A 14,170-nucleotide genomic window follows, 5' to 3' on the forward strand; every position below is an offset into this window, starting at 1 on the left:
AAAACCCGAGGGGGACATGGCCTGTCTCAGGTAAACAAGTACCATGTCTCCACAGATCAATACATTGTCTATTATACCGAAAAAATAACAATATTTTAATTGAAATTTCCGTGTGTCAAATTTCTTTGGTTCACATTATTGAAATATGATATTTTCCGTACCACTTTTTTTTCGAGAGCCCTTTTATATATGATCTGGCTGCTTCTCTTGTGTTGAAATCATACGTTTAAGAAAGAATGTTATCTTTTTCTTCCCGATTTCGAATGTGAATCAAATATGCATTAAAAATTAGTCTATTGCTGTCTTTTCTCTATTTTATCACCTACTTCAATCATTAGACTTCCTCGTCTCTGTAATATATCTTCGGATGGTAACTCTTGTGATGTTGACATGATTGTTAAGTTACTTAGGAACATCTTATTGCGAGATGGCCTTTGTTACGTCTGCACATAAAAAATTAATCAAATTAATTATAATTAACATTGTAGTCCCTGAAAAATTGTTTTCCTCGGGAGACTTTTTTTCATTCAATGCGTATGTAAATTAGCTACAGATTATATTCTTAATACTTTTATCACAAACAAAGCATTTCTAGCGTGATAACATAGTTTACACGTCACATTTAGATAAAATACTCTGTAATACGAGATTTAAATGAGAAGCATTAAGCTGTGATATCACGATATGTGTAAATGGTATTATTACTTGATATAATGTTATAGATATAAATATATATACTGTATACACTTACTGCCATCTTCTATACAGATCATAGACAACGTCTTTTAAATTTACATGGCCGAGCGTATGTATTACTGCATAGAAACGTGTAGTGGTCTTTTAATCAATGCTATTGCTTTCATAAAAAGTCACAACCTCAGAGAGAAGACTGACTATGTACTTCCACCTTTTTATGAAGTAGAACAACATAAGAGGTGTAAGTATTTTGGAAACATGCATTGTTCTTGTGAACAATATACATTCATTGGAAATATGTCGGGCATTTATAACAACGGTAGAGAACAAATGTCTTCCGACCGAACAATTAAAGAACTATATTTAGGCAATAGATGTATACCTAACAGTTTTATATATCAAACATTATACTCATCATTTGTAAACCAATTGTTTGTTTGTTTATTTGTTGGGGATTTCGCCCCGTGAACAGTCAGGGTCATTTTGAGGCAATGTCTCCTTGTAGTAGTTGGTGACTACATCACTAAGCAACATACGAGATGCCCGTCGCGTACCGTTCAAAGCAATTAGGGCGAAGTGTCTTGCCCAGGGTCAAGATCACGACAGAACAGATCGACCATTTTATCAACTTCCCGAGAAACACTATCCGACATGGGTAGGGAGTGTCGAACCACGAACCTTCGATCTTTATCTGAGGTTATCGGCACTCTAACCGACTGAGACTAAGCGGCCCATACTTGTATTGCCTCCATATCTACATTATATTTAACCTTTATTAGATTTGAAACAATAAATAAACTGTCACAGTAGATATATGGTGTGGTTTACCAGGAGAGAGTGATGTATTGTTAATTGCAAATACAATCAGTATTTTGACCGAAGACAAACACAAGAAACAATTACGAAACATTCTGTACATAATGACTTACTGATTTTATTAATCATATAAATACAGATTATCTTTATATAAAGAAACGCATAGTCTACATAGTTATTATTATGGCAAACTGTGATGTAATGCATTAAAGTATACATTCATTATTCATTGTTGACTTCTACTATCGCCGAATGGTAAGTATTTATCATGATGGCCATTGTTAAAATTAGAAACAAAGGTACTGAACAGTGACGTCATTGTTTAACTGCCACCGCAATAAAAGAAAGAAATACATTCGTCTCTGTAAGAACATACACTGAACTTGAACATAAACACTCGACTTTGTTGGCACACTTACATGTACAACCACACAATACCACGATAGAAAGAACACACACAATCCACACCACAACGTGTGTAGTCTACAAACAACACACACAAACAACACACACAAACAACATACACAAACAACACACACAATCCACATCATGACGTGTGTAGTCTATAAACAACACACAAACAACACATACACAAAAACAACACAAACAACACACACAATCCACACCATAACGTGTGTAATCTACAAACAACACACACAAACAACACACACAAACAACACACACAACACAAATCATGACGTGTGTAGTCCACAAACAACACACACAAATAACACACACAAACAACACACACAATCCACATCATGACGTGGGTAGTCCACTAACATCACACACAATCCACACCACAACGTATGTACTCCACAATTAACACACACAATCCACACACACAATCAACACCACAACGTGTGTAGTCCACAAACAACATGCACAAACAACAAACAATCCACACCACAACGTATGTACTGCACAATTAACACACCCAATCCACTCACACAATCCCCATCACAACGTGTGTAGTCCACAAACAACATACAATCCCCACCACAACGTGTGTAGTCCACAAACAACATACACAAACAACAAACAATCCACACCACAACGTATGTAGTCCACAATTAACATACACAATCCACACCACAACGTGTGTAGTCCACAATCAACATACACAAACAACACACGCAGTCTACACCATAACGTGTGTAGTCCACAAACAACATACCTAATCCACACCATAACGTATGCAGTCTACAAGCAACATACACAAACAATACACAACAGAACACACGAGATACAAACAGTCCACACTAGAACACACGGGACACACACATTCCACACTAAAACACCCCAAATATAATTTGTTTGTATTTTCATAATTGAATTCATGTTTGCTGACTAAAGTCTAAACCACAGCACTCACGAAATCGTTCCAAAACAAGACTGCATCTATATAATATAAAAATGTCTGACGCGCTACTTAAATTCTAATTAAAGCAATAGACAGTCAAACAAATCATGTGGTGTGTTCATGCTCTTATGAAGGACACAGAAGATACCACTCACCACACTACAGAAGCCAAACAGAAACATGGGTAGGGCATCATCAAATCTTCTTTTTTCATGATTCACAATTCAAAATAAGAGACAGTCAACACACTTCACATTTGAAAGAGAGGAAAAGAGTGAAAGTGTCTAGCAATTAGGTGTGAGGAGATGTGCTGTCTGTATGATATGTAGGTTATCTTATAATGCAGAGATTAAAATCGAAGATTTTGTTGTTTTTTGTAAGCTGAGTGCTTTGTACATATGCTACCGTGACGTTCGAAAAGTGCGATGATAAAAACTTACAGGTGTAATATTGAATTACCACCGTGTGTCAATTATCGCCGGGCGTTAAACGTACAATATACTCTCGACACTTTAAGAACATATATAAATAGGCCTTGTGATAGAATCAAGTGTTTTAGTACTGAAATATATATATTGACGAGAACATTTCCTCAGGCTGAAGTTAAGCATTTAAAAATCCCAATTCTATTACGGTTACGTTTGTCGTTGTAGGTACATAATGTAGTTGTTATTAAAAACGAACAAGTATAATGGAATTATATCTACCCATGAGCATCAATAATAGGAAGTCTTAAATCTGAAACAAGACGGAGAGTCGCTACAATTTGGTTGCTTTCGTTTGTAGGTTAATACCATCCAGGAGGTGCCGGTAGGGTCAAGTCCTCGACCTCTCGTTGGAATCCCTCATGACAACACAATACGGCCGTGATTCATTATTAATCAGGGCCGAGATGTGGTAACACGCGTTACACGGGTGTTAATAATGTAATATTAGGAGAGTTTGTTAACGAATTTGGATAGACTACGATTGTCAACACGTGAGAACTGACACCTGTTGTCAGCAGTAGTCAGATAACAATCTGTTTGTCTTCTACATGTTGAACACCATGTGTATTGCCAATCGATGAATCAAAGTTCTTTCTGATAGGAACGCTCATCGTAAATTTCGGTAACATCAAACTAAAAAGCTGAACAAGTGATCATTTCCCTATTACAAGGAAATGCTCGGCTATTTCTACGCTAATCGACATTGTATATCACAACATCAAGCGACAAGGAAGGTTTATGTGTTTGTAAAGTGATCGTTCACTATCTGTGATATATCCAAGTGATTGCATAAGTAGCCGGATACCACTCTAAATCTCGGACTAACTGTTAGGGAAAGATAGAGTGTCGGGATATTTAAAGCCAGACATTTACAACATTTCAGCTCTGTTGTATAAAGGATAGAAACAATTTCTCTTGTAACACGGACAGCAAATATAGACCTTGACAACATGCTACAGTAGAATAGGAAAGCACGTTGTTATTGCCTCGTGTTTAGATATCTAATTGGTCCGAGTTCATTGGTACTGTGGCATACACAATGGACACACATGTCCATGTATACTTGTAAGACTGATGTGTTGACACATTGCTATTATCTATATCAACAATGACCGAAAAGAAAAATACGGACAAGCGACGGCAGTCCTCGAGCAGGGTGGCTCCTGTTCAGTGCATCTCATCTCCTAGAGAAAGAGAGGATCGGCTAACCCCTAAACCCCGGGACGGACTCACAACCCCTAAACCCCGAGAGGGTTCCATAACGCCTAAAATACGAGATAATCCATCTACCCCGAGACATAGGAGCAATGACGAAACGCTGACGTCTAAACACAAGGACAGTGACGAAACACTAAAGGAAAAGCGAAGTGCGAGCGAGCCTGACCATTCTAAAACACTGAGTCGTTTGGGTATTCGTCGGCCCACAATAAAAACCCCTAAAACGCGATGGAAGTCCCAGGATAGTTCAAACTCTGTTTTCACGTCAGAAGACATCGATGAAGCGGACGCTCCAGTGTTCCATGAGAGAAAGGGTTCAAGAAAATGGAGTATATCAACTGGTATGATTATGTCTAGGACTCGAAAACACGACTCGGACAGTGCTCTTATGACGTCCAAGCCCGAGTGGTCAAGGGCCCACAAACGTATGTCCTTGGTCAACGTCGTCTCTAAAATGATAGGATCTAACAGTCTACAGCCACTGCAGCAGAATAAGCGACGGCCATCCAAACTGGAACAACTGAGGGACTTCAATAAGGTGTGTATATACATTTTATATCCATACGTTGAATCTATATATTTGTGTTGGTGTTGTTTGATGTTGTAAGCATCTAGAATATTGTATGATTACAATATTACCCTCTTTAACGAGTCTTTATGCCTTTCGAAACGACTGTTCGTATCACAATGATTTACTATATGTATAGTGTCGTTTATCTTTTATGACGGAATGGCTAATATATTTTTTGCTTCACTTTTAGCAATAAACTTTTGAAATGGTTGTGATGGTGGTCATAATAGAATTGGTTGCTAATAGGCCAAACGGCTCAAGATAGTAAAGTAATGAGGTCATATATAATGCATTTGTTTCATATGTTGTTTCATATATTGTTTTTATCCAAAGCTCCACCAATAACCTAACAATTGAGTATTATCTAAGCCAATTGGAGTCTATGTGAAGTTACATGTGATTGACCATAATTTCTGAAACAAAATTGTCTGTTTTAATTGATATTGTTATATGTGTATAATGAAAAAAATATCAAACTTTTTTTTACCTTGAATATTACACGTGTAATGCGGGGGTACGGACAAAAAAAACCCTGGACATTAGCCCCTCCACCCCACCCCCCACCCCACCCCCCTCCGGACATTAGCCCCTAGGACAAAAGCCCCTTCACACCAATCAAAAAGTGGACAAAAGCCCCTTCATAAAAAAAATAATTATTTATTTATTTATTTATTTTAAATTTCAATATATGTTTTTAGAAATGGTTATATTAAGTTAAATGCGTTGACAATCAGTAGGTAATTAGTACCGGTACTTTAGTAGTAATGAAATACGGTAATAAAGAATGGAAAACAACTGTTAATATCTCCATAGATTAGGATAGTGATATCCAAACAAACTAAGATATGTTTTAAATTGATGTATTCACCTTGGGAGTCGTTATCCTGAAAACTCGACACATATTCTTCACGTGAATATCGTAGGTCCTATGACTTCAGGTTATAATGAAATATAAGCTACATGTATGATACTATTCCTCAACTATACATTAATTATTAACGAGCATGTATATAGACATCATATGTATGACAGTATCTTTGTAAATATATGTATTAACATGGTTACGTTGCTGATATAACACGCTATATATATATATATATACATATATCAAATAACAAAAAAACAAGACTTTGCCGCAAGGCAGGCCTTGAGGCAAAGTCTTTTTTTGTTGTTATTTTTTATACATTCACCTTCGTAAGGACAAATTTCTTTTTCTTATATATATATATATATAGATCATATGGTATAAACTTTGTCGTTCTATATGGTCACCCATGTTTAAAGCGAATATATCACACTTACTGTCAACATGTAGAAAATATCCTATCTGTGCCAAAATAGACACAGGGCACTTTTAGAATACTCCCTCTTATTTTCCTGTATTTCTGTTTTCAATTATTATATTTAGCTAGTTATTCTCATTTTGAGTATTTAAGCATTCTCTCTGAACATTCAGGCATTTAAAAATGGCATGTTGCACTCCTAATTCTTCATGTGTATACTCACAAAACATATGACTTTATAATATAGACATCATTATATATTTCAAAATAATAAAGAACACGAACATGTATTTATAGGAATACTTTCAGGATTCAAGCCATCTTGTTTGAATTAGTGTTGTACCAGGTTGTTGATAATAGACGTACGGTTTTCATTGATCTGACAATGATATGTTTTAAGAACATTTTTTCATGAAACGGATGATCTTATCACGGAGATTAAATCGTGCACACTGACAAGTAGTGTAAGGAATGAAAGAGGAAACCGACCCTGACATTATACCCAAATTATAGTTAAATAATATCCCTTCTCAGCTTACTCTTGTTTCGTTTGTTCGAAAAATTAAGCATACACGCTTGTTATTTTGTCATGCAAGCTTTTAAAACATCTTAATACTCAGACATCCTGTTTAGAAAAATCTAAATTGTACACACAATAATAAATCTTCACTCTGAAATGATTTGACATTCTAAGTATTTCTTTAAATGATCTCTAGTCTACTATGTTGGCGTTTTCATTATACCCAGATTCTGTTAATGTCAATATACTTATGACCGGTTTATTACTTAAATTGCACTCTCTGTGAGAAGGTGAAAAGAATTGACAAAGTCGTCAATTTAATTAAATCAAATAATGTATCTTAAGGTCAACCGTTATTGACAGCTATTTAGAGTAATGCTTGAATAGCCTTCGAATTGTAGACCTAGATCTACATGTCTTTGAAAACATGAACAGTAAACCTAGGGAATTATGATAAGGTATTATGGTGTTACGGAAGGTTTTATTGCGTATGATACTATCTATCTTTTAATGTCATTCAAAGATATTATCGTTTATTTGGTTATATACGACTTCAAAACAGGTACAGAGATATTGACTATTCTAAATAGTTATATTACATTTGTATATATTGTAGACAAGTTATTCAATGGTCACAATGAAACGTGTTGATCTGTTTAATCAGTTCTGACGTTATTGTTACGTCACAGGATATCAAGTTCAGGGTTAATGGTATGTCTCGAGACATTTTAATTGATAAGTGACAAAGACACTTTGCGTGGAGAAAGTTTACCGTCCGGTATATGTATTTTCTTTCGTATGATATTTCGTCAAAGTGATCAATACAGAAGTGTCAGGTTGATGGGAGTAACATACCAAATCCACACGTACCATTGTAGTGACGGTAGTTGATGGGAGTAACATACCAAACCCACACGTACCATTGTAGGGACGGTAGCTGATGGGAGTAACATACCAAATCCACACGTACCATTGTAGGGACGGTAGTTGATGGGAGTAACATACCAAATCCACACGTACCATTGTAGGGACGGTAGTTGATGGGAGTAACATACCAAATCCACACGTACCATTGTAGGGGACGGTAGTTGATGGGAGTAACATACCAAATCCACACGTACCATTGTAGGGACGGTAGTTGATGGAGTAACATACCAAATCCACACGTACCATTGTAGGGACGGTAGTTGATGGAGTAACATACCAAATCCACACGTACCATTGTAGGGGACGGTAGTTGATGGAGTAACATACCAAATCCACACGTACCATTGTAGGGGACGGTAGTTGATGGGAGTAACATACCAAATCCACACGTACCATTGTAGGGACGGTAGTTGATGGGAGTAACATACCAAATCCACACGTACCATTGTAGGGACGGTAGTTGATGGGAGTAACATACCAAATCCACACGTACCATTGTAGGGACGGTAGTTGATGGGAGTAACATACCAAATCCACACGTACCATTGTAGGGGACGGTAGTTGATGGAGTAACATACCAAATACACACGTACCATTGTAGGGGACGGTAGTTGATGGAGTAACATACCAAATCCACACGTACCATTGTAGGGACGGTAGTTGATGGGAGTAACATACCAAACCCACACGTACCATTGTAGGGACGGTAGTTGATGGGAGTAACATACCAAACCCACACGTACCATTGTAGGGACGGTAGTTGATGGGAGTAACATACCAAACCCACACGTACCATTGTAGGGACGGTAGTTGATGGGAGTAACATACCAAATCCACACGTACCATTGTAGGGACGATAGTTGATGGGAGTAACATACCAAATCCACACGTACCATTGTAGGGACGGTAGTTGATGGGAGTAACATACCAAATCCACACGTACCATTGTAGGGACGGTAGTTGATGGGAGTAACATACCAAATCCACACGTACCATTGTAGGGACGGTAGTTGATGGGAGTAACATACCAAATCCACACGTACCATTGTAGTGACGGTAGCTGATGGGAGTAACATACCAAGCCCACACGTACCATTGTAGGGACGGTAGTTGATGGGAGTAACATACCAAATCCACACGTACCATTGTAGGGACGGTAGTTGATGGAGTAACATACCAAATCCACACGTACCATTGTAGGGACGGTAGTTGATGGGAGTAACATACCAAATCTACACGTACCATTGTAGGGGACGGTAGTTGATGGGAGTAACATACCAAATCCACTCGTACCATTGTAGGGACGGTAGCTGTACTTATCTAACATAATTCAAATTTCAGCGACTAATCGATTTAAAAAAGATAAGCACAATGATTAATTGGCGTACCGAAATATTTAACATTGAAAACATTATAATGAGAGAGTAATAAGTGCAATAATAAATTAGAGGAAAATACATTCAGCGCGAAAATCGCTAAAATAAAATCATCGTCAAAGTAAGAAAGTGTCCAGTATGAACTTTTTGATTTAAGTCTTCTACTGTTTACCTAGAATGCCAAAATAAATTAGCATAGACTACAGAACACGGTTAACTTTAACAGGACCTAACCTACAGCAACACAAAACAGTTAACTTTAACAGGACCTAACCTACATTAACAGACCACGGTTAACTTTAACAGGACCTAACCTACAGTACGACAACACAGTTAACTTTAACCTGACCTAACATGCAGTAACACAACATGGTTAACTTTAACAGCACCTAACCTACATTACCACAACACAGTTAACTTTAACCTGACCTAACATACAGTAACAAAACACGGTTAACTTTAACAGGACCTAACCTACAGTACGACAACACAGTTAACTTTAACCTGACCTAACATGCAGTAACACAACATGGTTAACTTTAACCTGACCTAACCTACATTACCACAACACAGTTAACTTTAACCTGACCTAACCTACAGTAACACAACATGGTTAACTTTAACAGGACCTAACCTACAGTAACACAACTCGGTTAACTTTAACAGGACCTAACCTACAGTAACACAACTCGGTTAACTTTAACAGGACCTAACCTACAGTAACACAACTCGGTTAACTTTAACAGGACCTAACCTACAGTTACACAACTCGGTTAACTTTAACAGGGCCTAACCTACAGTAACAAAACACAGTTAACTTTAACAGGACCTAACCTACAGTAACACAACATGGTTAACTTTAACAGGACCTAACCTACATTAACAGACCACGGTTAACTTTAACAGGACCTAACCTACAGTAACAAAACACAGTTAACTTTAACAGGACCTAACCTACAGTAACACAACATGGTTAACTTTAACAGGACCTAACCTACATTACCACAACACAGTTAACTTTAACCTGACCTAACCTACAGTAACACAACACAGTTAACTTTAACAGAAACTAACCGGTGTCGCAAATTCATGAATAGAAATATGAGATGAATGATTCCTGGCAAAGTTTTCTCTTTACTCTGTTAGAGTCAAATCAGTGTAAGTCAATACGTTAAAAGTATAATTACTTATATATTCAACCACTGTTATGAGCTTTAGACATAGGGTGTCCATTTATAACATCTACCTAAATAAGTAGGAATAATAACAAACCCTTGCTTTACCTCACGGATAGGGTGACAAGGTGCTGTGGTCAGGTACAATGTCGACCACTGGTCACTTCACATTCTTTACGGACGTACCCGGATCTGTGGTGACTAAAGCTTACACACTATTAACACAGATCCCATACTTGATCAATTAATCCATCAAGTGGGCTACAATCCTAGTTCAGTAAATGTTAACTATCCCCTGAAACACTGACCACACCACTAAAGAACTTACTGGTAACAGAGACCGCTAGATAACCCTATTGTCTGATTAATTCATGGACACTTAGTGTTCGGCCGATGCTTAATATGTTTGATTTGTGCATGTTTATTCAAAGAATAATGATGAGAAAACTGTGTTGTGACTGTCGAATTTAGTTTACTAAATTTGCAACTAGTATGATCACTTAGAGCTTACTTGATCAATTCAAATAATTCAAAATATTTCTTCAAGGAAACAATTGATGGTGAAAATAAATGAAACAAACATGTCTGACTACTTGTAATGGTTTACTGTAGGTATTCTATGAGTGGATTGCTCATACAAATACTATATTGTTAATAGTTTTCATATGTTAGTCCTCTGTATTTAGTGTGGCAGCTCCGAATCATAAGAAAGTAACTTGACTTTATACATGTAGGACGACTCTCACACCAACAATTTACAAATTGCATATGTATGGTTGACTCTCACACCAACAACCTATATGTATGGTTGACTCTCACACCAACAACCTATATGTATGGTTACTGACACACCAACAATCTATATGTATGGTTGACTCTCACACCAGCAATATATATGTATGGTTGCCTCTCACGCCAACAACCTATATGTATGGTTGACTCTCACAACAACAACCTATATGTATGGTTGACTCTCACAACAACAATTATATGTATGGTTGACTCTCACACCAACAATTTACATGTATGGTTGACTCTCACACCAACAATCTATATGTATGGTTGACTCTCACGCCAACAACCTATATGTATGGTTGACTCTCACAACAACAATTATATGTATGGTTGACTCTCACACCAACAATCTATATATATGGTTGACTCTGGCGCCAACAACCTATATGTATGGTTGACTCTCACACCAACAATATATATGTATGGTTGACTCTCACACCAACAATCTATATGTATGGTTGACTCTCACGCCAACAACCTATATGTATGGTTGACTCTCACAACAACAATTATATGTATGGTTGACTCTCACACCAACAACCTATATGTATGGTTGACTCTCATACCAACAATCTATATGTATGGTTGACTCTCACAACAACAATTATATGTATGGTTGACTCTCACACCAACAATCTATATGTATGGTTGACTCTCATACCAACAATCTATATGTATGGTTAACTCTCACACCAACAATCTATATGTATGGTTGACTTCCACGCCAACAACCTATAAGTATTGTTGACTCTCACACCAACAATTATATGTATGGTTGACTCTCACACCAACAATCTATATGTATGGTTGACCGTCACACCAACAATTTATATGTATGGTTGACTCTGACACCAACAATTTATATGTATGGTTGACTCTGACGCCAACAATTTATATGTATGGTTGACTCTCACACCAACAATTTATATGTATGGTTGACTCTCACACCAAATATTGATATATATGGTTGACTCTGACGCCAACAATTTATATGTATGGTTGACTCTCACACCAACAATTTATATATATGGTTGACTCTGACGCCAACAATGTATATGTATGGTTGACTCTAACACCAACAATCTATATGTATGGTTGACTCTCACACCAACAACCTATATGTATGGTTACTGACACACCAACAATCTATATGTATGGTTGACTCTCACACCAACAACCTATATGTATGGTTGACTCTCACACCAACAACCTATATGTATGGTTGACTCTCACACCAACAATCTATATGTATGGTTACTGACACACCAGCAATTTAAATTAATGGTTATATGACAAAATCAATTAACGTCCAGAAGGTGCCGCAATCTAATTACTAGAATCAATGTTTCTATAATGATTTTGTTCGTTAAAATATATCCAGCTGGACACTGGTAAATAGGTCAAAACTTCCACCGACATCTTGGTCGTTTTATATTTGGAATAATTACGATTATATTTAGAGTTAGATTTAAATTGCAGTACAAACATCACTAGTACTACAAAGGAAGTTGTAAAAGCTGTTATACACACACGGGTCAGGTAATCAACCCATACCTCACTCATTGTGGAAGGAGAGAATTCCTTTCTTATAGCGATCCAAATTACAAAACAAAGGACCATGGCCTCTTAAAGGGAGCTCTCTGGGGAGATAGGTATTAAACAAACAAGATAAGTATGTAAGTGCTGTTCAAATATTGAGTTCTTCACACCAAAGGTAGCAATCGCTGCGTTAATAAACGGAGAGAGAACGCTAGTGCAAACAAGGATTTTATGAACTTATAAACTTGATAAGTCTGTCGGTAGGTTAGATACTTATCCTAATCAACGTTCCCTCCCACTTGATTACAATATGGTGCGCGTTGATACTACATTTATATATCATGTATTATCTAAATTTTTATGAGGAAAATAAACGTTATTAGCTAAGGGTAAGCGACACCAATACGAATAATCTCTATACCATATGGAACATATAGTTTAAAAAGATCGATTTTACATGATCGCCTCGACAGGTTTTATAGATTTATTGTTTGGATGTTTTGACAATTTTTTATGATCAATAGTAGATATAATTATCAACTTTTAGGAACCAAACTTACAGCATACCCGTAGTATAATCAATCAGAAACAAATATGTCGTAAGCCAGCATGACTCCTCTTATTGTTTATGAGTAATGAGTGTAGATCTTACACACGGATTAGATTTTCTTTATTTGGAATTTAATATGCACAACTTCGTGCATCCTGTTCTATATTTGAATAATTGTTAAGCCTCTTTTTAATTTCGTACCTTCCCGACTGGATTTCATCACACTTATGGACGGTAACATCACTGATAAAACCTATAAGGATGGAACAGTTTTTTGATTTGTTTTAGATTTTATTCTTCATCTACTCTCTATATATAACCAAATCTATAGCTAAGATATTATGTTTTTGTATCATGTGTACAATCCTTGGCGAAGAATCTATCATTTGGTTTTGAAAACCTGTTATTCGTGCCTACAATGGTTTTATAAATAACTAAAACCGTCTCTGTTTTCGTAAACAGGAAAATGCCTGTTCTCCGTAATTCGAACCAGGGATTATTAATGCCACCGATCTATGGGAAAATAACTCCTCGTCAGTTACTACTATATAATATAATACTGTCTCAATCAATGAGAGTTTCTCGACACGGGGTTGTTACTTCTCAGTGTGCAGTAATTACTTTGAACATATTTTAATTCTTGTCATCATAAGAGGTGGTAACGTCTGACAACAAACAAACACTATAACCCCACCATACATAAGTAAATATAGTTATTAAGGCAATGTTAAACTCCATAGACTGTATATCAGACGAGGATTACGTAATTAAATAAAGGTATTAAAATTCGTATATATTCACATGATCATGTGCTATAAGTTTGGCTTCGGGGCGGAACAGGTTAGCTGTTGTA

At 36.7% G+C, this 14,170-nt stretch overlaps 1 protein-coding gene across 1 annotated transcript in view; it reads left to right on the top strand.

Moving 5' to 3' along the window:
• Positions 1 to 14,170, top strand: part of LOC117331715 — a 33,880-nt gene that overhangs the window by 435 nt on the left and 19,275 nt on the right. The window contains exon 2 of the mRNA XM_033890562.1: positions 3,662 to 5,119. Within this exon, the coding sequence (XP_033746453.1) occupies positions 4,472 to 5,119 (648 nt within the window). The 5' untranslated portion in view covers positions 3,662 to 4,471. The remainder of the gene's footprint in view (positions 1 to 3,661; positions 5,120 to 14,170) is intronic.

The sequence above is a fragment of the Pecten maximus genome, chromosome 7 (assembly GCF_902652985.1).
Source record: "Pecten maximus chromosome 7, xPecMax1.1, whole genome shotgun sequence".
Taxonomy (NCBI): Eukaryota; Metazoa; Mollusca; class Bivalvia; order Pectinida; family Pectinidae; genus Pecten; species Pecten maximus.